At 45.8% G+C, this 23983-nt stretch overlaps 3 protein-coding genes across 11 annotated transcripts in view; 1 reads left to right on the top strand and 2 right to left on the bottom strand.

The window, feature by feature from the left end:
• The window catches only part of LOC119020741 (E3 ubiquitin-protein ligase RNF123), a 93291-nt gene that overhangs the window by 22046 nt on the left and 47262 nt on the right, over positions 1-23983 (bottom strand). For all 7 annotated transcript variants that reach the window (XR_005075408.1, XM_037100309.1, XM_037100310.1 and 4 more), the window contains exon 37: positions 14454-14677. Coding sequence is in view for 6 of the 7 variants with exons in the window: in XM_037100309.1 (XP_036956204.1) it covers positions 14454-14677 (224 nt within the window). In the remaining variant the exon portion in view is untranslated. The remainder of the gene's footprint in view (positions 1-14453; positions 14678-23983) is intronic.
• On the bottom strand, positions 1088-6939 carry LOC119020749 (E3 ubiquitin-protein ligase TRIM39-like). Of its 2 annotated transcripts, XM_037100323.1 has the most exons (3): positions 6814-6939; positions 5947-6718; positions 1088-1433 (listed from the first exon to the last, which is right to left on the bottom strand). In XM_037100323.1, the coding sequence occupies exons 2-3, from the start codon at positions 6699-6701 to the stop codon at positions 1112-1114; spliced, it is 1077 nt and encodes a 358-aa protein (XP_036956218.1). In that variant the 5' UTR covers positions 6702-6718; positions 6814-6939; the 3' UTR covers positions 1088-1111. The 2 variants fall into 2 exon arrangements, with proteins under 2 accessions (XP_036956218.1, XP_036956217.1); XM_037100322.1 differs by lacking the exon at positions 1088-1433 and having other exon boundaries at positions 5017-6718.
• amigo3 (adhesion molecule with Ig-like domain 3) lies at positions 18741-23442 on the top strand. 2 transcript variants are annotated; one of them, XM_037100320.1, is made up of 2 exons: positions 18741-21595; positions 22724-23442. In XM_037100320.1, the coding sequence occupies exons 1-2, from the start codon at positions 20189-20191 to the stop codon at positions 22790-22792; spliced, it is 1476 nt and encodes a 491-aa protein (XP_036956215.1). In that variant the 5' UTR covers positions 18741-20188; the 3' UTR covers positions 22793-23442. The 2 variants fall into 2 exon arrangements, with proteins under 2 accessions (XP_036956215.1, XP_036956214.1); XM_037100319.1 differs by having other exon boundaries at positions 18741-23428.

Here is a 23983-nt window from a genome sequence, read left to right as displayed (position 1 = left end):
ACTGCTGAGCCTTCATCAATTCAACAAAGACACAACAAACCTGAAACACGTGCAGAGTGCAATATTAGCGTGCTCATGTGCCCACTATGAACACCACCGATACTGTAATGCACAGCTTAATAACACAATATTTACAACAATAAAAGAAACCTATCTTTGAATGAGTGTGATGAGCTCGGAGAGCAGCAGTTTACAGTAGAGCAGTGATTCCCAACCAGGGGTACCTGTACCCCAGGGGGGCACTTCTGCTGATTCCACGGGGTACGAGGACAGACTTTAGAGTAGCTCATGTATTTAAATAAACTGAATCAGCTGCAACAATTAATTTAGTTTTTATTCAAGGTTACTGCAAGGTGTTCCAACAGGGATCCCAAACAGGAAGGTCTCAAGGACTTCCACCCATGTTACTGCAGCCTGGCTTCACTCACATCACATCAAACACAGCAGCCTGCTCAGTCGGCCTGCACTTCTAGGTTTGACCCTGTGGTCACCCTGCTAGCATCACTTTTGGAAACACTCCTCCAGTACAGTTGTACCAGACAGGCTGAAACACACTTTTTCGCGGACGTTGCCGTCATGTTTGCTGTGTGTTTGGTGCAGGAAAAGACGGTAAAAATTGGCTTTTTTCTCATGAATGTGTCCGCAAGCAGGAAGTGTTTGCAAGCAAAAAAACCTGTTCCCATTGGTGGAAAATGGCGCCACAACAGCCAATCACAAAATTATATGGCAAACCCTGTGATTTGGTTGCTGAGGAACAGGTGGAAGTGTTGGGTGATCAGTGATGGTGATGGAGACAGCAATAGAAATAGCAAGTTTTGAGAGTTGAGAGATATGTGACATTTGGCGTGTTCGGAGTGTATAGTTAGTGTGTTTTGTAGTTTTTGGTGAAGTGGAGTCATTGTTCTGAGTCAAAACAATGAGGAGGCTGCTGAATGTGGAGCGGGCCGCACAGCAGGAGCTGAGTGAGGCCTGAGCCTGAGGCATTGCCTGCATTTAAATTTAACAAGTTACATATAACTCTGTTAATTTTAAAAAAAACGTATGCACAAATTTAGCAAACAACAATTAATTAACAATTAAGTTCGTGGTTTGTGGTTTAAAGGTGTGGTTTTTATGTGAAGGTGTGTATGTGTGTGTTACTGTCAGGATCATAGAACGACAGCTTCCCTCCGGTCCAGTCCAGATTGACTCTGATCCTCTGGAGCTTCTTCTGCACTACAAGATCAGTGAGTGGAGCTGATGGTGAGCAAGCTGAGTATTTACCTTCATCAAAATCTATTCCCCAAACATCAGACAGTATGTCTCCTTCCCTCTGGACAGACTCTGCCAACACACCCAGTGTCCAGCCTGTACTGTCTCCAACCTCGACCTCCCAACTGTGAGTCCTTGAGTTAAAGCCCTCAGCGCCCAGGACAAACCAGTAATAATCAAACCTCTCTGGATTATCAGCAGGAGGCGCTGCTGGACTCTTTCCACTGAAGCCTTGTAGTTGTGCAGGAATGAGATGTCTTCAGCCCTAAGTTGACTAGAAAAAAGTAAGAGGCACCACAGAATATCACAGCTTGCACTGTGTTGGGACCTACAGATGAAGTTATTCATTGTGGATTTTCAAAATGGACTCTGAACTGCACTCAGTTTCCCAGGATTCCCCGGTATTCACACCTAGGTGCAAATTCAGCTTTGAGCTACTATTGGTCAGTGTGACGACTCTCCTCTGACCAAAAGTCAAAACTCCACCTCTCCCCCACGAGGCTGCCTGCCCTCAAGAACTCTTCCTCTGGTTTCTCCTGCCACATGACAGCTGCTGAGAGTTTACAGCTGCATTTCCAGCAACACTCCTTCAGCCTGGAGCATATCACAGCTACATTTGATATTAGTGAGCACATAAAGTGAACACCACCATTGTTTCTTTGTTCTGCAACATACACACACACACACACACACACACACACACACACACACACACCTGTATATACTATATGTTAGTCAGTGTGTTTTCATTTTGTTTTGAATAAAAGACTTTTGAACCTTCATGCTGTCTATTTTACAAAAGTGAATGTTGCCAAACTCTACTCTGTCAAGGACTCCAAAATCCTTCGACCATTGCAGCTATTATGTTAATATTGGTTGTGGTTATTAAGTTAATTATTAATAAGAGCTACAAACTGAGAGTTAAGTACTTTTTTTTTTAGAATGATTTGGTGAATTGGCTATTTTTCCCTTCTTTGAGGGTGGTGCCCTGAGGTGATCTAATGTCATGTCATGTCATGTCATTGTCCGATCCGCTTATCCCTTTCCATGGGGTGTTGCTGCTGGAGCCAATCCCAGCCTTGTCTCTCACTCCCTGGATAAGTCGCCAGCTCATCGCATTGCTGATGAGCAATGTGGGGTTCAGTATCTCAAGGAGACTTCGACATGCAGCAATGCCCGGAGCTGGGATTTGAACCAGTGACCTTCCGATCACTAGTCGACCTGCTCTACTATTATTTATCACAATTAATAATTATCCCTGATAATCCATCCATCCACCCATTCTCATCCGCTTATCCGACCGGGTCGCGGGGCAGCTGCCTGAGCAGGGACACCCAGACTTCCCTCTCCCCGGACACTTCCTCCAGCTCTTCCGGGAGGATCCCAAGGCGTTCCCAGGCCAGCTGGATGACTCATTTCAGCCGCTTGTATCTGGGATCTTATTCTTTTGGTCATGACCCAAAGTTCATGACCATAGGTGAGGGTAGGAACGTAGATTGACCGGTAAATCGAGAGCTTCGCCTTTCGACTCAGCTCTCTCTTCACCACGACAGACCGATACAACGACTGCATTACTGCGGCCGCCGCACCGATCCGCCTGTCAATCTCACGCTCCATCCTTCCCTCACTCGTGAACAAGACCCCAAGATACTTAAACTCCTCCACCTGAGGCAGTAGCTCTCCCCCAACCTGGAGGGGACAAGCCACCTTTTTCCGGTCGAGAACCATGGCCTCGGACTTGGAGGTGCTGATTCTCATCCCAACCACTTCACACTCGGCTGCAAACCGCCCCAGGACATGCTGGAGGTCCCGGCTCCGGTGACAAAGGGCAGCCCTGCCGGAGTCCAACATGTACCGGGAACAGGTCTGACTTACTGCCGGCAATGCGAACCAAGCTCCTGCTCCGCTCGTACAGGGATCGTACGGCCCTTAACAGAGGGCCTCCGACCCCGTACTCCCGGAGCACCTCCCACAGAATGCCACGAGGGACACGGTCGAATGCTTTCTCCAAGTCCACAAAACACATGTGGACTGGTTGGGCAAACTCCCATGAACCCTCGAGCACCCTGCGGAGGGTATGGAGCTGGTCCAGTGTTCCGCGGCCCGGACGAAAACCGCATTGTTCCTCCTGGATCCGAGGTTCGACTATCGGCCGAATTCTCCTCTCCAGTACCCTGGAATAGACTTTCCCAGGGAGGCTGAGGAGTGTGATCCCCCGATAGTTGGAACACACCCTCCGGTCCCCCTTTTTAAATAGGGGGACCACCACCCCGGTCTGCCAGTCCAGAGGCACTGTCCCCGACTGCCATGCAATGTTGCAGAGACGTGTCAACCAAGACAGCCCCACAACATCCAGAGACTTGAGGTACTCAGGGTGGATCACATCCACCCCCGGTGCTTTGCCACCGAGGAGCTTCCCAACTACCTCAGTGACTTCGGCTTGGGTGATGAATGAGTCAACCTCATCCCTGATAATTATTATCTATAATTGATATCGAAATGTAACCCAAAACTCCCTATTGATCATGCATGAGGCACTGCGTATGGTGCCCCATGTGAGGCAGTGTACTGTTGGCAATCTTTCATAATTTTGCAATATTCATTTCAACATAAATTGGCTGCTAAAATTTTAGGTTCACACCTTGAACTCTTTGGCCAAAAGTCTTTTCATTTAACCCCACTAGTCTACTACAGGAGGAGACATTGATTTGTACTTACAAACAATTGCAGTCTGGTGAGAATTGATTTATCAATCAAATTTAAAACCCATTTGATTAACCATAATAACTGAGGTTATTAAACTTCCACTTTGAGCCATTTGATATTGCTGCTATCTATTCAAGTTGAAAATGTTCTGTGGAAACTGAACATTTCAGTTCAGCATTTGAATATCCCATATTTGTTGCATTGTCAAGGTGTCAGGACTTGACAATTAAAGTGTGCCTAGGGTTAATCACAGCATGTCCTGTGCTACATAAAAGTTTATATCTGATTGTCACTGCCTTGCATTGCATTCATACTGAGTATGATGTAGAGCCGGAGATAGAAGTACAGCATGCTACTAGACCTGTGAAACAAGTTTGTACTTAGCTGTACCACGTATTTCAGCCCGAGTCAACTTTCCTGTTACTGCCCTGCATTCCAGTTTGTGCATGTTGAAAGTTTGGTGAGCAAAGTTATGCTTGTAAACTATCTTTATCTTTATTGGCACCAATTTGTATGCGTACAAGAGCCACCCCTCCCACCCTTTCCCTATACAACGTACACTTTTTTAAGGTGAGCCTTGTTTTAGGTGGTTTATTTCGTTTTTCTCTGGACTCCGTTCAATGCAGTACAAAGCTGAGCGTCTGGGCTGGAGCGGCTCTCTACTTCTCCAAACTGGTGATTACGGTAGGGAACAGATCGACTATAGATATGTACTTTATATGACCTCACTTCAAAAAACATTAACTATCCCTTTAAGGACAGCTGCAAAACCACATCTGCAGGCCAGTTGTTAATATGCAGGCCAGTTGTTAAGAAGACAAGGCAAACTAGCCTTGCTGTTCAGGGCAAAACATCCCTAGAAGAGGAGGCAGAACTCCTTAGAGTGCATAATTCTAGTCTTCTCCATTAAGTTCTGCTGGCTAATAAGAAAGCCATGCGCTATTCAGATGACCTGCACTCAGCAACAATTAATTTAGGAGTTGTTCAAGGTTACTGCAAGGCGTAACGAGTAACTTAGTAAAATCCGTCCACTCCAAGACATGATGTCTGAGCCCAAACTGATACGTCCACCTTGAACAGAAGTGGCCCACCTTTAATATACAGACAACTCATACAGACAGTTGTGCAAACATTATGTTTTAACACATACATTTTACATATCATTAACATTTCATTAATCATTTAAAGATGAATTTTCATGGTTTGTTGGTTCTGAACAATGATTAGCTGTAAAAACATTTTTTCCATATTTGTCATCTTCCTTTAAGTGGTTGCTGCTCTTGATGACTCCACACAAGTCAAAATAATAACATGAGCAACAATTCAAAATCAGGCGCAATTAATTGAACAGAACCAAACATGACATTTTATACATGAAAAGGTCGACAGCAGAAAGAAAGCTGACCGCCAAACTACATAACAACAAAAAGAAAAACAAAACAATAAAAACAATAAAAGAAAAATGAAGACATCTGTAACACTGAGGCAGCAGGAGGAGCAGGTGCAGCTTAAACTATGTAACTTTTGTCTTTAAGACAGAAACATCGTAAATATGAACAGCCTCTTCATCTCTATCTGCTGTGTTTCACTGCCACACACAGCTTCAGTGGTGAAATCTTCACATCATCCACAGTGTTAATGTATGGAAACATCTTCTCAGTGAAAGTGTGTGTGAAGGTGTGTATGTGTGTGTTACTGTCAGGATCATAGAACGACAGCTTCCCTCCGGTCCAGTCCAGATTGACTCTGATCCTCTGGAGCTTCTTCTGCACTACAAGATCAGTGAGTGGAGCTGATGGTGAGCAAGCTGAGTATTTACCTTCATCAAAATCTATTCCCCAAACATCAGACAGTATGTCTCCTTTCCTCTGGACAGACTCTGCCAATACACCCAGTGTCCAGCCTGTACTGTCTCCAACCTCGACCTCCCAACTGTGAGTCCTTGAGTTAAAGCCCTCAGCGCCCAGGACAAACCAGTAATAATCAAACCTCTCTGGATTATCAGGAAGCTTCTGTGTCTCTCCTCGTCTCACACTGCTCATATCTTCAGACAGGATCAGGTTTGGATGAGCAGTGTTTGGGTCCAGAACCACAGGAGTGTAGGAGACCATGTCCTTCATCTTGTTCCAGATGTTGAAGCTCAGGTTGCCCAGGTGTTTGGCCTGGTCTATCAGAGCTCCTGAGGGCAGCTGTGGATCCTCCAGCAGGGGGCGCTGCTGGACTCTTTCCACTGCAGCCTTGTAGTTGCGCAGGAACGAGACGTCTTTCGCTCTCAGCTGCTCCTCTGTGGCTCTGACTGTGTGTGAAAGAGCTGCTATATCTTTGCTCAGAGCCTTCATCTTTGCAGCCACCTCCTTCATCATCTGACTCTTCTGCTCCTCTTCCTCCCTCAGTGCAGCCATCCTGGCCTCCTCTTCCTCTTCTAGAAACTGGTGCAGCTTCTTAAACTGATCCTTAATCTGCCTCTCTGTGTGTCGGGCCTGGACCTTCATGTGTTCTGCTGTCTGATTGAGCTTCACTTTAACTTCTTCAAAAAGCTTTAACTTCTTCTTTAAAGGCTCCAGAGTTTCCTGAAGTTCCTTCTTGTGTTGTCGTGCAGCTTCATCGATGGGTCTGAATCTGTGGTTGGTGTGTTGTTCTGAGTCTCTGCAGACGAGACACACCGGCTGCTGATGGTCCAGACAGAAGAGTTGGAGTTTCCCAGAGTGCAGACTGCAGCGAACCCCCTTCAGCCTGAGAGTCATTTTGTCTCTGCGTGAAGCTGAAAACACAGCAGACAGTGAATCATGATTCCCCTCTCGTCTCGTACTAATTTCACTGAAATTGACTTTGAGTGCTGTTTTTAAACAAACTCACGTTCAGCGTGTTGAGCGTCCACAGGTTGAAGCAGTTTCTCTCTCCTGTAGCTGAACTTGCTCAGAGGAAGTTGTTTGTTTGGTCTGAAGGTGATTCTGATCGGCTGTTTGTGAGTCTGTGTCTTTATTTAGTGATGAGGACTGAAGCTCTTTCCTGGTTTGTCTCAGGTGAGTCAGGTGAGGGGTGGAACTTGTTATATCTGACAAAAATCTAACACAGGTGTTTTTCATTCCAAAGTATTGATTCGTAACAGGACAGACTGATAATGTGCAGCAACTATTTAATGATGAAAGATACTTTGGATCGTAGGTTGTACAGAATGCCACTGAATGGGTTGACTGGAATAAAGTAAGAGGCATCACAGCTAACACTGTGTTGGGACCCTTCATGAACCGACCTCAAAGGCACCTTGCCCTGAATAGAAACCAATCTGAAGATAGATCTGGGAGGGCAGCACACTGGCAAATATCTGGTGGCCAGGCCTTAGTCCATGTGGTTTCCATGCTTCCAGGCCCACCTGCAGGTGAGGGCAGTGGAGTCAGGGGAAATGTGTGCAGGGTGGCAGGCAAAGATTGGGACGTGGGCGTCCTGATCACTGGCACTGCACACTGGTTCTAGGGACTTATACTATATTGCCAAATCCATAGTGTTCAATATGACATTGGTCCACCCTTTGCAGCTAGAACAGCTTCAACTGTTCTGAGAAGGCTTTCCACAAGGTTTAGGAGTGGGTCTATGGGAATTTCTAACAATTTTTTGAAGACACACTGATGTTGGCCGGGAAGGCCTGGCTCTCAGTCTCCGCCCTAATTCATCCCAAAGGTGCTCTATCGGATTGAGGTCAGGACACTGTGCAGGCCAGTCAAGTTCATCCACACCAAACTCTCTCATCATGTCTTTATGGAGCTGCTTTGTGCACTGGTGCAGTAATGTTGGAACAGGAAAGGGCCATCCCCAAACTGTTCCCACAAAGTTGGGAGCATGGAATTGTCCAACATCTCTTGGTCTGCTGACACATTCAGAGTTCCTTTCACTGGAACTAAGAGACCAAGCCCAGCTCCTGAAGAACAACCCCACACCATGATCCCCCTCCACCAAACTTTACACTTGGCACAATGAAGTCAGATACGTACCGTTCTCCTGGCAACCGGCAAAATCAGACTCATCCATCAGATTGCCAGATGGAGAAGTGTGATTTGTCACTCCAGAGAAAGTCTCCACTGCTCTAGAGTCCAGTGGCAGCGTGCTTTACACCACTGCATCCAACGCTTTGCATTGCACCTGCTGATGTATGGTTGGATACAGCTGCTCGGCCATGGAAACCCATTCCATGAAGCTCTCTACTCACTGTTCTTGAGCTAATCTGAAGGCCACATGAAGTTTGGAGGTCTGCAGTGACTGACTTTGCAGAAAGTTGGTGACCTCTGGGCACTATGTGCATCAGCATCTGCTGACCCTGATGCTGACCCGCTGTCATTTTACGTGGCCTACCTCTTCGTGGCTGAGTTCCTGTCGTTCCCAATTGCGTCCACTTTGTTATAATACCACTGACAGCTGACTGTGGAATATTTAGGAGCGAGGAAATTTCACGACTGGACGTGTTGCACAGGTGGCATCCTATCACAGCACCACGCTGGAATTCACTGAACTCCTGAGAGCGACACATTCTTTCAAAAATGTTTGTAGAAACAGTCTGCATGCTTAGGTGCTTCTTTTAAACACCTGTGGCCATGGAAGTGATTGGAACACCTGATTTCAATTATTTGGATGGGTGAGTGAATACTTAATACATATAGTGTATATCACTATATGTTGGAGGAGGATCAAGACAGATTAATACAGTGGGGCTCATATTCACACACAGCATCAGTTCTGGATTCGCACTCCCACACAGAGCTGGACTCTTGTCTTTTCCAGTGCTGCCCAGGGTGAGAGGCAGGTGAGAGCTGGTCTAAGCACTGATGTGTCGCTAAGGGGAAAGATCTGAACATTGTTTGTCCTTTGTCTCCCATCCTGTTTGTGTTATTCACGGACAAAGCTGTATCCAGTTTGGGATTGGATTGGGACTGGTCGGGTCGGTCGGGTCGGGCTCGGGCTTCTCTCTCGCTGACTTTTTTTTAAATAAATATATGTTTATAAAAATGTATACTAAAACGATGTGTGGATACTAAACTAAGGAATACTTGTTGTAAATAAATAATTTGGATAAAACAGAGAAGGCGGCGCTGTAAGGTAATTGCTATATAACTACTACTAAACAGGAGGCGCAGAGCAAGAGCACGCTTTGCGCACGGCTTTGCGGACATTTCGTGAACGTAAAATACTATGGGATAAATTGAAATTTCCGGTTTGCTTCGGGCTCGGGCCTGCAAATCAAGTTAATTGGTCGGGCTCGGGCTGGGTCGGGCTTTAATGCCTGTGGGCCTGGGTCGGGTCGGGCTGGATTTTTTAGGCCCGATCTTACCTCTAATTGGGACCTTGACTTCCAGCAGGCACTGGTGTGGTTTGTATATGAGTATGAAGCTGTTGGAACGAGATTCAGGACCTCCAAGTCTGAGGCCACACTTCTCTGCCAGAAAACAGTAGATTGCCCCCTCCAGCCCGAGGTCGAGTATAAGTATCTGACAAGTGATGGGACAATGAGTGTGAGATGGACAAGCACCACTGTTGTGGTGATGAGGGAACAGAGCCAGAAGGCACAGTTCTAAATTTACCAGTCAATCTCCATTCCAACTCTCACCTATGGTCACGAGATATGGTTACTGACAGAGCGAACAAGATGGTGGATACAAGCAGCCAACATGAGTTGCCTTTGTAGGCTGGCTGGGCTCAGTCTTACAGATATGGTGGGCAGCTCAGACATCCTGAGGGAGCTCGTGAAAGAGCTGCTGCTCCTTTGCATTGAAGAGTTTGATCGTCTGGATGACAGCAACAAGCTCTACCTGTGGCTGACCAGTGCCCAGTTCTCAGCTGCTGAGCATCTGTCCATCTGTCTCCACTGAGTGGCAGCTTCTTAACAGGTGGGTTAAAATCAATAAATAGTACCTGTGAGCAGCAAGTAGATGTAGACTGGATGAATCTCTCTCACCACATTGGTATGAACCCAAAACAAAGTTTGTCTTTGATCTGATGCACTAAATTGATCAGAAGACTCATAACATCATAATGTCGCCTTGTAAAAAGTGTGAACTCATGCTGCGTCAGGTCTGTCGGTCAGAAGACAAGCAAACTTCTTTTAAAATGTCTGTTCCCTGAAATGGAGTTCGGATTGGTCAGGGCTATGCTGTGCTGAGACATATTTCCATGTCTTACCTGGCAGTCTGACTTCCTTGCTCATTTTCCTCAACAGCAGCTTCTTATTGGTCCTGTGTCAGTATGAGTAGATGTGTTATCCACCAGCTCTGTGTGTCTGCAAATGGCCACTATCAGTGTTTATATCCTCTCCTCTCCATCCCATGATGTCACTGTGAATGTCGATGCCAAAACACTTTTGCAGCACAGCATCATTTGAAATCCACAATTGAGATCAACATGTTCGACTTGCACCGAATCATAACCCTGCAATAAATGCAAATTCATGCGTATTTCCATCTTTTCAACAACTTTGTACATCGTATGTATGGATGTATGTCATATGTAGACGCATGAATAATTGCCCATTTGGTCTGAATTTCCGTTAAGGGGACCTTCCATTTATGTGTTTAGTTTTTTTTTATTTTATTGTTTTCATTGTGGTTTTTGTGTGGAGCCTCAGGTTCACTGTTTATTCAGTGCAAAATAGCTTATGTTACCATGCTAAACTAAGATGTTGAACATGATAAAAATTGTGCATGCTAAACATCAGTAGGCTGGCATCCTGTTAGCATTAAGCTCACAGCACCACTTCACCAAAGTAGGTATAAAACAGATATTTTGTGTTCATGTTTGTTTGTATTTATTTCTGAGGGATCATTCATCTATAAAACCAGCATCTGTGCTCTTCTTTCATGTGTGAGTGGAGAGGTTTGAAATGCTGTTTTACATGTTTTATATTTTATTTGAACTCCTGTTTGTACACGTCCTGTACAGGCAGTGTGCAGGAGGTCAGTGGCAGCTGGTCAGTGATTTGTCTGAGATGGTAGTTTGCTGTCAGACTATTGTAAACATGCAAATAACACTGTACCTCTCAAAAAAACATGCATCAGAACAGTGTGGCTGCTCAACACACTAACAGGCTCTTCTGTTTTCATACACTCACTACGTGTTTAGTCTTTTTACACCCTCATTGTCAGAGCAGGAGCTTGTGTGGAGGCACAGTATCTGTTCTGTATAAAGGTCATCAGTTTTCCCACGCTACAGACGTCCACTCATTAACACCAACTCCTACACATACTCCCCAGGGTCAGTCAGAGGATATACAGCATTATTGGTGACGGTTGGGTCTAGTTTCTTTGGTATTTTTGTGGTATACATTTTTATTTCAGATCACAGATATTTATGTTTTCAATAAATGATGTGAGCTTGTTAAAAGTATCAATACTTCAGTACTTCTTCAATACAATGTATTTAAAAAATGATTCAATATCAATATTTGATAGTTTCAAAGTACCAAACCTGTAAAGACCTATGACCAGATTTTGCTTATACAGATATTAACCTTATTAATGTGATGGTATGTGATCAAAAGTTTTTCTGTACCAGCACTGTGTGCAGGTTATCAATAGAAAAAGAAAAATATTTTTCTTTTGTGCCTCGGATTTCTTTTTTTTTTTTTTTTTTTTGGCTGTAGTATTGAAAGTGCTTTCAAGTAGTAGTGGTTTATGACTTACATCATAATATTTTAGTGAGTGTAAAATGCTGGTATTGTGACAACTTTATTATGTCATAAAATGCAATTAGATTGATCTTTGACATGGTCCTAGTTAATGAGAATATGAGAATATACCAATATGGCTAACTTACCTAGCTAGTCTTCAGTGGTTTGCCGAACTCAAGGCATCTTTAAATGCCCAACTCAGTGCATCACAGAAGACCAGGAGCCTAGCCAACAGCAAAACACTGAAGGGAACCCCCATTCGGGATTAGAGGGGAGTCTCACTTCCCTGTTGCACCAGGGTTTCCTCCAGGCCCTGGTCGTAACAACTGGAGTCTCTCCTCTGCTGTCCCAGACTGCCAGTATGTGTCATTGTGTACAAGCTATGTTTTGGATAAAACCATGTAAAAATGCTCCGCTGCTGGTGCTTGGAGGATGGGAAGCACAAGGGTTTTTCCTAGGCCCTGGTCCCCTCCTCCCACCTGACCTCTACAGACGAGAGCGACAGCCACTAATTGTACAGGACGTTCAGGTAAACCTTCCTGATTTGTAGCTCTAATTTTGTCAAATAAACCATCTGCTTCCTCTACTGGAGAAACATTTCATTCATTCTCAGTCTTCTCCTCCATCGCTGCCTCTCCTTCTCTCCAGATTCTAAAGAAAACACTGAGCTTCTACAGTACTACACCAGAGAGGCTCATGAATAAATCATTCAGGGCTGCAGGGATTTAAGTGTTTCCACCAACACACACACAAACACACACACACACACACACACACACACCTACAAATCCTTGAAAACAAGAAATAATGAAAGGATTCCTTCTTGTGGTCGATCATTTCTCTGACATTATGTCACAGAGAACACTCCACACACACATGAGTCACTGCATGTCCATCAGCTGAATGCTGAAGCTGAAGTTTGTTTAAGGGACCGAGGTTTTAAATCCCTGACGGTTGATTACAAACTCTACGCTGTGACGTGGTTCAGCCAATAGATCGAAGTATCTCTTACGACAGAAGTGAGAGAAAAGTCTGAAGAATGGCTGTTTCATAATAAACCAAAAGAAAAACACTGTCTGGTCTCTGGACGACAAAAGGACAAAGACATTACATGACGCATGCAGGACGGAGGACAGACGGAGCAGCAGCCCACAAACCTCTGCACGCGGAAATAACTTCAACCTGAAGCTCAGGAGTCTTTCTGTGATCCCAACACCTGCCAGCTGAAGATGCTGAAACTTGTGAGTCACCCTCTCAGTCAGGATGGAGCTCATTTCACCTGCATTATATACGTTTGGGTATTTAAATCTGACCAAGTTTTAAATGTAAATGTACGCTTGTATTAACTATAACTGATATAATGAAAGCAGTGCAGTAAAAGACTTCTGACACAAGACAAAACATGACGTGTAAATTAGTGTGTGACCTCCACACATACACATACACACACACACACACACACACACACACAGCAAGCCTTCCCGATGATGCAACACATGGTGGTCATGGAAACGGCTTGTGTTGCCTCAGCAACGGAGGAGGATGCTGTGGTGACCAGGCCACTTGGTCTGTCTGTCTGTCTGTCTGTCTGTCTGTCTGTCTGTCTGGATTCACAGATCTCCATCTCTTTCCACCATGTGTGAAGTGTGTGTGTTAGTGTCGGAGGTGTAGGAGGTGTCAGGGGTGGTGGGGTGTCTGTGGATGAGCGGGTATGGGAGTTATTTTTAAAAGTAATGAATGAACTCAGCATTATTGTTCCAATTTAAGGTGCAAAATGAAACTCCATAAAGAGAACCCTGGCTTCAGTGTGGAACGATTCATCCTTCAAAGATTTGTTTTTATGATGGAGTGGCTGAGTCTGTTTGTTCTCAAACTGACTATTAAACCAGACATCTTTCCTGCTGCTGCTGACGCTCTGCAGCTGTATGGCTATGATGTTAAATGCATGATGATGACAGCATGCTAACCTGCCAGTAACTGTTAGCTCAGCTCAGTTTGTTTATGTTGCGACTTTGAATTTTCTTTCTCTCTGCTTGATAATGACATGCCCATCATGGACAGAGTGCAACAAGAAGGTCTGTTTGAAGAATAAAGGTATAATATGGTAGAAATATGTGTTCAGATGTGTAAGTGTAGATGTCACTGCGTCTGAGTGAATACAGCTGCAAACGGCACAAGATTTTATTTACGCCTAAAACAAATTACATTTGAAAAGTGATGCAGCTGCAAGTCTCTAACAAACCACAGTGAAACATCTCAGCGAAACCTCCGACAATTGTAATGCTGATAAAGTGAATCAGAGCAGGTTTTAGTCGAGTGCTCAGGTGGAATGAACCATTGTGGAGATTCCACTATAAATGGCATCTTTACCATTAAAAAGTTTCCCTTAGAAAATACTTGAAACAAATTCACACTGGTCCAATAATCCAGGAAATAACATGTGATGACTTTGATATATTCAAAACAATCGTAGGTGGAATAACACACCTCTTCTCAGAGTCAAATGTGTTTCATGTCTGTTTCTCTGCAGAGTGCAGCTTTTGCACACCTTAGGATCGACAGGTGAGAAGGAGAAGGCCGAAGGCTGACAAACTTGAAAAAAGACTTTTTCTAAAGTCTGTTTCTCTGACATGAGTATTTTTAAATTGGTTAATTTTCCAATAATATCGTTATCTCTGAAGTCCATCCAGAACAAATGAATCTACTCAGAAATGTACATCCGTACAGCGCATGATGAATGGAGAACTGAGTGCATACATTAACCACAATGCACCCCTCCCTCTAACATGGGAGACATCACTCGAGGAGACACTAAAGACTCAAAGCAACACGGGGTTTGACTCACATGCGTGCAGGGAGAAGTGTTTCCGCTCTGAGGATGCCGTGTTTCCGGCGGCTGAAGGTATGGGAGGAGCCACGGTCGAGCCCAGCGAGCCCACGACTGGACGGATGGAGGAGGCGACGGCCGCTGCCGGACTAGTGGAGTCTCCGGCCTCTCCCAACAGGTGCTGGATGGAGTGGAGCTGGAAACAGGGGTCGGAGAGCAGGACGGAGGCAGCTCGAGAAACCCTGAGGGGGTAAAAGAAGAAGGCAGGGGACAGAGGAGGTCACACCTCAAATCATCAGAACATTTTACTTTAGAAGAAGTTCAAAAGGTCACAATCATCATCTGATCAATATGCATCCAATCAAATCACTATTCTGAAGTCTGTCCTGATTCCAGAGCAACAGACGGGCTGTCGACTCCTTGAGGAGGCTGAAGAAACTCTTCTGTCACCTGCAACATGTCAGCGGTCCATTTGTTTCTAAGAAGAGGAGCCGAACACAACAACACTCATCAAGTCTGCAGAGGAGAAATCCTGAAGCACCGTCTCCTCTGGATGCTTTACATGTGATTCATGAGGATGCAGGTACCAGAACACCTGACGAGCACCTGAGGAGCTCATCTGGTAACACAAGCACAACCTGGCTGAGACGTTACCAGTCTGTAGTATAACACCCGAGAGAGGTGGGACCAGTCTTTTCCCACCTGTTCTGAGTGTTGTGTGCAGTTTAACAGCCCATCGAGGATCGACGGGATCAATAAGTGGACTTTCACATTTGACTACTCCACAAGTGTTTGTTGACATTAGAGGAGAGACTTGGCCTGATCAGAGTCAGGAACAACTGGAAACAGGATGTGTGTGTTTAAAGTTTCTTCATTAAGATTCAGTAACACTTGGTCCCCTCTGTTTGTCTTCAGATCACACTGTAACTCTCTGCAGAGACTCTCTAACCAACGCTGACTCTGCAGACAGACGACATCAATCAGATGGATGTGATTTAATGTGTGAGTCACAGAGCTTCTCTGTTATCTGCCAGTAAACAGAGCCAGCAGGTAAAACAACCTGAACATCCTGCCTCTACCTGCCTCCTCTTCTTCAGCCAAAACCATCTATCTCTCTGTTTGATTCCTGCTAATCAAACCCTCCCCTCCCTCCCCCCGGCGCCACTCACTCACTCCAGCTTCTGTGCATCAATCTTTAATGGCGGGGCTTCCACAGACCTGCCTCCCACACTCTCTCTCCTTTGTGTCTCCTGATGGATACTGTACATGTCTCTCTTCCTCTTTTACTATTTCTGGACTCTTCTCAGAGTCGACCTGCAACAATATAGTGTTGTAGCGATGTAGTGTTGTAGTGTTGTCGTGATGTAGTGTTGTAGTGTTGTAGTGTTGTAGTGCTGTAGTGTTGTAGCGTTGTAGTGCTGTAGTGTTGTAGCGTTGTAGTGCTGTAGTGTTGTAGTGCTGTAGTGCTGTAGTGATGTAGTGATGTAGTGTTGTAACAATGTAGTGTTGTAGTGCTGTAGTGATGTAGCATTGTAGTGCTGTAGTGCTGTAGTGTTGTAGCGTTGTAGTGCTGTAGTGTTGTAGTGTTGTAGTGCTGTAGTGCTGTAGTGATGTAGTGTTGTAGCGATGTAGTGTTGTAGCCTTGTAGTGATGTAGCGTTGTAGTGTTGTAACAAAGTAGTGCTGTAGTGATGTAGTGTTGTAACAATGTAGTGTTGTAGCCTTGTAGTGTTGTAGTGCTGTAGTGATGTAGTGTTGTAGTGCTGTAACAATGTAGTGTTGTAGCCTTGTAGTGTTGTAGTGCTGTAGTGATGTAGTGTTGTAGTGCTGTAGTGATGTAGTGTTGTAGTGTTGTAGTGTTGTAGTGATGTAGTGTTGTAGCGTTGTAGTGATGTAGTGTTGTAGCGTTGTAGTGCTGTAGTGTTGTAGTGCTGTAGTGCTGTAGCGATGTAGTGTTGTAGCCTTGCAGTGATGTAGTGTTGTAGCCTTGCAGTGATGTAGTGATGTAGCGTTGTAGTGTTGTAGTGTTGTAGTGCTGTAGTGTTGTAGTGCTGTAGCGATGTAGTGTTGTAGCCTTGTAGTGATGTAGCGTTGTAGTGTTGTAGTGTTGTAACAATGTAGTGTTGTAGTGCTGTAGTGTTGTAACAATGTAGTGTTGTAGTGCTGTAGTGTTGTAAAAATGTAGTGTTGTAGCCTTGTAGTGTTGTAGTGCTGTAGTGATGTAACAATGTAGTGTTGTAGCCTTGTAGTGTTGTAGTGCTGTAGCGATGTAGTGTTGTAGTGATGTAGTGTTGTAGTGATGTAGTGTTGTAGTGCTGTAGTGATGTAACAATGTAGTGTTGTAGCCTTGTAGTGTTGTAGTGCTGTAGCGATGTAGTGTTGTAACAATGTAGTGTTGTAGCCTTGTAGTGTTGTAGTGCTGTAGCGATGTAGTGTTGTAGTGATGTAGTGTTGTAGTGCTGTAGTGATGTAGTGTTGTAGTGCTGTAGTGATGTAGTGCTGTAGTGATGTAGTGTTGTAGTGATGTAGTGTTGTAGTGCTGTAGTGATGTAGTGTTGTAGTGCTGTAGTGTTGTAACAATGTAGTGTTGTAGCCTTGTAGTGTTGTAGTGCTGTAGCGATGTAGTGTTGTAGTGATGTAGTGTTGTAGTGCTGTAGTGATGTAGTGTTGTAGTGCTGTAGTGTTGTAACAATGTAGTGTTGTAGCCTTGTAGTGTTGTAGTGCTGTAGCGATGTAGTGTTGTAGTGATGTAGTGTTGTAGTGCTGTAGTGATGTAGTGTTGTAGTGCTGTAGTGATGTAGTGCTGTAGTGATGTAGTGTTGTAGTGATGTAGTGTTGTAGTGCTGTAGCGATGTAGTGTTGTTGCCATGTAGTGCTGTAGTCTTGGTGGGTGGTACCGTACGAGATGTTCACATCAGTGATCTGAGGTCCAACACAACTAAATGTAGCATCCCTTTTCTCCTGCTGGTCCATCCAGATGAAACCATCAGACACTTGTGAGACGACAGCAGAAAGAACTAGAAGTCTGATTTCATGATCAACTAAAACTATGTAGAACAAAAATGACTCAGACTCCTTCGTGTCTCTGTGGCCTTCAGAGGGAAACATGGATCTGCTCCTCAGCTGCTGATAGGTCACCTGTGTCCCTCACAGGAGGAGTCCAGACAGGCCGACGTGGAAACATGCTGACATTTTCCACTAAAGTTGACTCTGACCTTCTCACTGCAGCAGCCATGACACCTCACACAGAGACACTGCTGTCTGTCCTTCATCCTGTCTTCCCAGGGACGCCCTCCTCACCTTCACCTGTGTCTGTCTCTCTCTCAGACGTCTCTGTCTCTCCACAGTGAGAAGGAGCAGAGGACATGTTGTGTTGGAGGAGTCTTGTGATTCACAGGGCTGCATAATGTCACCGACTGTGTCCCAGAGTGTGTTTCATGTCAACACCGTCTACTGTGTTCTGTGTCCTTTAATTACAAACCAACAAAAGGACAATTCATTTCTAATGACACACAGACTGTTCAGGAGAAGCACGTAGCTGTTGAAGAAAAGACAAAAGAGAACCGGGCCCAGTGGACCGGCTCCACCTCATGATGGATGATCTCCTGTCAACACAGCATTTAAAGTAACCTGACTGCTCGTTAGTGTCAGATATCATCCTGGTCATCTTGCAAACCACAGACTACAGGATTGTATTGTGTTGACTGAATCAGTTTCAGCTCTCAGTCACGATGAGCAAAAACTACAAACACAAGTAATAAGACAAATTCTCAGGAGAAAAGCTGAGAAGCCATGAACTGATAATGTGGATCCACAGGCTGCAGGCGGCTCGTATCAGGATCAGTTTCATCTGCAAAGTCTATCCTCGAGCCTCTCTAATGAATACTTTGATATTAACTGTGGATGAAATGACTTCATCATAGATCACTGGACAAGAAACTTCTATCAAAAAACAGAAACGTCTGAGTCTGAGTCGTCTTTCCAACAATTACCAACTCAACATGAAACATTCTGCCTCACATGACAGGAGCTGCTGTCAGCCTGTTTCCATCCTCACTGCCTCAGAAATGTACAAATAAATTCTGTTTGCTGATGAAGAAAATCAACAAAGCAGTCATGTCTTTCTCATGGGCATCGCTGTCTGACCAATCAGATCCCTCCTGAACCTGGGGGGGAGGGGTGAGAAGAGGATTGGGATTGGTGGGGGGTGCTGAGGGGAGGAGGGTAAAACCGGAGTGGTGGAGAGGAAGAGGAGGAGGAGCTGGGAAAGCACCAGAAGAGGCAGCTGAGAGCGAGAGTGGAGCAGACGGGAGGCAGCAGCGACTGCAGTCAGCTCAGCCTCCACACACACTCACACACATACACACACACACACACACACACACACATCTGGATCATCAGTGACATCTGGAGAACTCTCCTCGTTCTCGGTGGAGACAACGAGGAGCTCAGCGCTGTATGTTTCATGTTTGGGATGTCGGGGGAAGAGAAGTGAAGCCGTTTGAACATCTCTGATCCTCCCACAGCTGAGAGGAAGAAAAGGACGAATCAGCCAGAGGAGGAAAAAAAGACACACAGTGTGAAAGCTGCTGCCGCTGCCTGTGATTGACTGACTGAGTGAAGTGAAGTGAAGTGAAGTGAAGCGAAGCGAAGTGGAGTGGACAGGATGCTGACTGCTTTGAAAATCTGATCCGGGACTCGGGGCGGGCTGTGGGCGGCAGAACACGGTAGCCGTGATTCACAAAACCCGACTTGGCGTGAAAACAAAGACACCAACTACGACGAGGCTCCCGCATCACGAGACGAGCTGCCGAGTGAAGAGCAGAGGGAATCAGCTCGGGTGGGGAAGGTGAAGGTTTGTTTGGAGAGATGCTCTGCAGCCTGGTCTGACTACTTCTCTGGAAATTAGTTTGATGTCGGCTTAATGCTCGAGAGAAATCGATCATAAAAGGAAACAAATTGTAGGACTGAGGATTCAGACATGCTTCAGTCTACTGATGGATTGTAGAGGTGAGAGCAAGTCACAGCTGCTCTGATGATGTTTCCTCTGTCTGGAATAAAAACTGACGATCAGGGAGAATATTTTAACACCACAATGTGCTCCATCTGCGTTCCACTGTACCAAACACCTGGATGAGTTTTAAACTTTGACTCTTATCTTTGAACCACAATATTTCCCTTTCATTCACCTGAACCGAGGCAGAGCAGAGGAGTGTTTGTTGACACACCTGCACCTCTCACTGATCTCATGCAGCCACCTCTCCTGTTTTCCTGCTGGCCTCTCCAGATGGCTGCCGCGCTGCCTGGTGGATGCAAATGCAGTCGCCTCATTCAACATTAACAGGGCTGAACAAAACAAACGATCAGCTGGAAGCACACATGAAACTGAGCCAGTGAGCACTTGTTCTTTGCCCTGTGGCTTCAATACAGCAAAGCAAATAAGATTTCAGTCTTGGACGTGTCATGAAAAAGATCAGAGTGAAACACTGACTCTGGGAGATTCGCCCTGTGGCAGAAACACAGCAGAGCAGCAGCAGAGAAGATACTTCACTTCAATGTGTAACTGGAACCAGATCAAAATGCAAACTGTTCAGTGGGATGTGTTAGTCCGTCAGGAGTCTGTTTGTGTTGTTCAACAAATGAGATGAATCCGACTAAAGAAGGATGTGAAGCTTCATGTTCTCACTGCTGTAAAGAGGAGACGGTGACAGAGATATAAGAAACAGGTCTGATGCCCACAGAGCTGCTGGCGTCATGTTGTGTGTTGCTGGTAACGCTGGTGTCCTGCAGGGTGTGGTAGCAGCTTCACCATCATTGTGGTCTGTTGTTGTGTTGTTGGTCTGGCTCAGCCCAGTCCAGACCTCCATCTGCCAGTCTCAGGACTCTTCTCAGGCAGCCCGCTGCCTCTGTGCCTCGGACATCCTGAGCTGCACCGCTGCCGGCCTGGAGCGGGTCCCCGCAGAAATGCCCGTCTCTGCCGTCACTCTGGATCTCAGCCACAACCGGATCGAGCAGCTGGAGGGGGGCGCCTTTGAAGGACTTTATCGACTGGAGACGTTACGGTTAGCTCACAACCTGCTGACCGCTGTTCAGCCGGGGGCATTTCGAAACACCTCTGGGACTATGCTCCAACATCTGGACTTGTCATCCAATCAGCTTCGTGTTTTGGAGCCACATTATTTCCAGGATTTGCCCGGACTGGAGGAACTGCTGCTGTTCAACAACCGGATCGTCCGTGTGGAGATCAGAGCTCTGGCAGGACTGAACAGCCTCCGCAAGGCCTACCTCAGTCACAACCTGCTCACTGACTTCCCCTTCTTTTCTATCCAAGAGCACAGCCATCCTCACCTGTCCATGCTGGACCTGTCCTCAAACCGCCTGCCTAAACTACCCCTGGAGGACATATCAAACTTACCCCTGTCAGTGCAGAGAGGACTGTACCTGCACAACAACTCTCTGGTGTGTGAGTGCTCCATGTACGGACTTTTGCTGCACTGGGAACAGAGAGGCTTCGCCTCCGTCACAGAGTTCAGGCAGGAGCACACCTGTCTGGCCTACGGGATAAAGAAAGTGCGTTTCTTCAGGAATGACCGGTACTCTGAAACATGTAACCTGACAGCCATGATTGGGCTGCTGAAGGAGCAGAACAGCAGTGTCTCAGTGAAGGCCGGGGAGCCCGTGGTGCTGCACTGTGTGACCACTCTCAGCGGGCAGCACGTCACCTTCCTCTGGGTGTCACCCAATCAGGAGTACGTGGCACCGCCAGGAAACAACGAATCATTAAAGATGTTCACTAACGGCAGCCTGAAGATCGTGGCAGCACGTGCAGAGGATTCTGGGATCTACTGGTGCATGGCTCGGGACCTGCAGCGGCAGCGCAACGAGACGCGAGAGGTCAACGTGACGGTGGTGCTGCACCCTGACCGGGAGCTTCATGAGTCCTTCAACACGGGATTCACCACGCTGCTGGGCTGCGTGGTGAGCCTGGTGCTGGTCCTCATGTACCTGTACCTGACGCCCTGCCGCTGCCCTCCCTGTCGCAAGGCCTCCGCCCCCGCCACGGCCACCTCAAGCCAGGGGAACGAGGTCGGGGCAGGGAGCGCCCAATCCTCCATCCTCACCCCCACCCCGCCAGCATCCACTGAGGGCCCGGGCCGCAAGGTCAGTACCAACAAGCATGTGGTGTTTCTGGAGCCAATCAAAGAGCAGCAGAACGGCAGACTGAGGGCGGGGCCTGTAGCAGGGGGACACCTGGGGCCGGGGTTACTGCTAGGGGCAGAGCAGCACTCGAAGCAGCAGAGGGCAGGAGAGACGGACTCCATCATGTCCGTCTTCTCAGACACTCCCATCATCTCGCCATAGCAACGGGACCAATAGAGAGACACAGACTAAGATCACCTGTCCCTCACTTCCTGTTTCTCTGGTCATCTCCTCACCACCTCCCACTGCACCCAGCACTCCTCCTGAGCAGACCAGTGATCCACTCTGACCGACAGCTTCTCACCTTTAGCTTCTCAGATGAAACAGATCAAGTGCAATTTAAACCAAATGAACTATTGTTTCCCTCACTCAGCTCCACGGCCACGAACCAACGCACTGTGACGGGACGGGCTCTCACAGACAGACAGTGTAGGGACGATAGTGAGGACAGACAAACCTGTCAGGATTCAATCAGACCAAGAATAGAAAGAAGCTGCAGAAACAGTCTCAAAGTCTGAGCCAGGAAACTGTAACAGTGTGCAGAAACAGCTGAGAGGACGTCAGGAGGTCTCACAGCAGGTGCATGGACTGCTTCTCACACAGCACTGGGCTGTCCCTTTAAGCACGGCTTGTACCTTTAATGAACATTTGCTACCTTCTTGATGCCTTCTCGTCTCGTACAGAGACACAGAGAGAAAACTAAGATCTTTTTGTAGAGCTTTTTAGCATCTTCTTTGTTTCTGTCAGTTAGAAAACAACCTGCGTAGTGTAGCTGCGTCTGTCACAACTGCGTTAGAGTAGACAAGCCAGACAGAAGAAGAAAAGCTTTTAGTGAGTAAAAATAGATTTTTAAAGGATAAGGTTTGATTCTCAACTCCCTCTTTCTCTTCCTCTCCCTCTCCACTCCTCCTCCTCCTCTGGTACATGATTACTGTCATCAGTAAGAACTGGAGTTCAGAAAAACAAAAGAGTAATAATAAATAAAACCCTCTGGAACATCAGCTGACAATATTAATGCTGAAGAAGAAGTAGAAGTGTTTGTGGGTTCACATGGAGACTTTCTAATGTTTTTTTTTATTTACTGTGCAGAATAAATGTGACGATGAACAGGTGACGAAGACAAGATTTGCCTCTATGGTGAATAATCAGCAGGACTGAGGGGAAATCAGGGCCGATGTGTTTTTGTGTTTTTGTCCTCACTGTATTCACTGCATCTCCCTCCTGCACTGCCTCTCCTCACTGTCTGCTGTCCTTTACCTGTGTGTTAATAAACCTCTGTATCTGACTGCAGGTGACGTCTGCCTTCTTATTGTCACTGACATCACAGTGGTGTGTGTGTGTGTGTGTGTGTGTGATTGAGCATGCAGCCCTACACCAACAGTCTTTGCATACTCAGCCTGGACAAGCTGAATACATTTTTACAATGAGTGCTTCAGGAAATTTAAGTTTCTTCTTGCAAAATAACAGACTTCACAGTGAAGTCTGTTCTGTTTGTAGTTTCCATATTCTGCTGCTGCTGTTTAAAAAGAGACACAGTGACAGGAGCAGAGGGTTTCAGAGAGCAGCAGGTTCCTACAAAACTCAATATGTGGGTTTTAAAACACAGTCGAGAAATAAACAAGAACACTTGATATGATCTTCTAGGCTGTGAAGTAAATGACATGTTTGTTAACCTGCTGATGTCAGCAGCAGCTGTCTGTTTCCACTGATCCAACCATTGAACCAGTAACACAACAACACCAGACTCCCTTAACAAATGTAGTGAATTTAAGAGTTGTTTCATGAGGAGAAACTCAACAAACATTGTGAAACTGTCTCTGACAAATTCTAAATCACTGGAGTCTTCCTGTAAATTCTGCATTAAAATCAAAATATTAAAGCAACATTATGTAGAAATTAGTATTTTGTATGATTTGGCACCCACGCAGTTTCTGAGTGCAACACAACTGTTGTAAATACAAATCTCAGGTCTGAATCAACAGTATAGGCTCCTTCTTTGTCCCCGTGGAGAAAGTCCCCAGACTCCCTCAACAAATGTGTCAGTTTAGTGAGTTGTTGAGTTGGAGACACTTTATAAACTCTGTGAAACTCTGTCTCTGACTCATTCTGCATTATTTGGACCTTCTTGTTCATTCAGCCAATGTTCTACATGAACTTCTTTCAGTCTTTGTGTGGAAACATGGAGTCTGTTTGTCTCAGTGATGGATTTGTATGTGTGGTGACATCAGATCACAGGATGTTAACTGCAGCTGTGAACAGGTTCTTATTCTACTAGTTATTTCTTGATCTTCACATTTATGTCGTCTGAAGCCCCAAATTTAAATCAAACTTGTAAGAATGTAAAACCAA

This window comes from Acanthopagrus latus, chromosome 6 (assembly GCF_904848185.1).
Source record: "Acanthopagrus latus isolate v.2019 chromosome 6, fAcaLat1.1, whole genome shotgun sequence".
Classification (NCBI taxonomy): domain Eukaryota; kingdom Metazoa; phylum Chordata; class Actinopteri; order Spariformes; family Sparidae; genus Acanthopagrus; species Acanthopagrus latus.
Note: the sequence above shows the minus strand (reverse complement) of the source record. Positions and strands in the feature narration are given on the sequence as shown.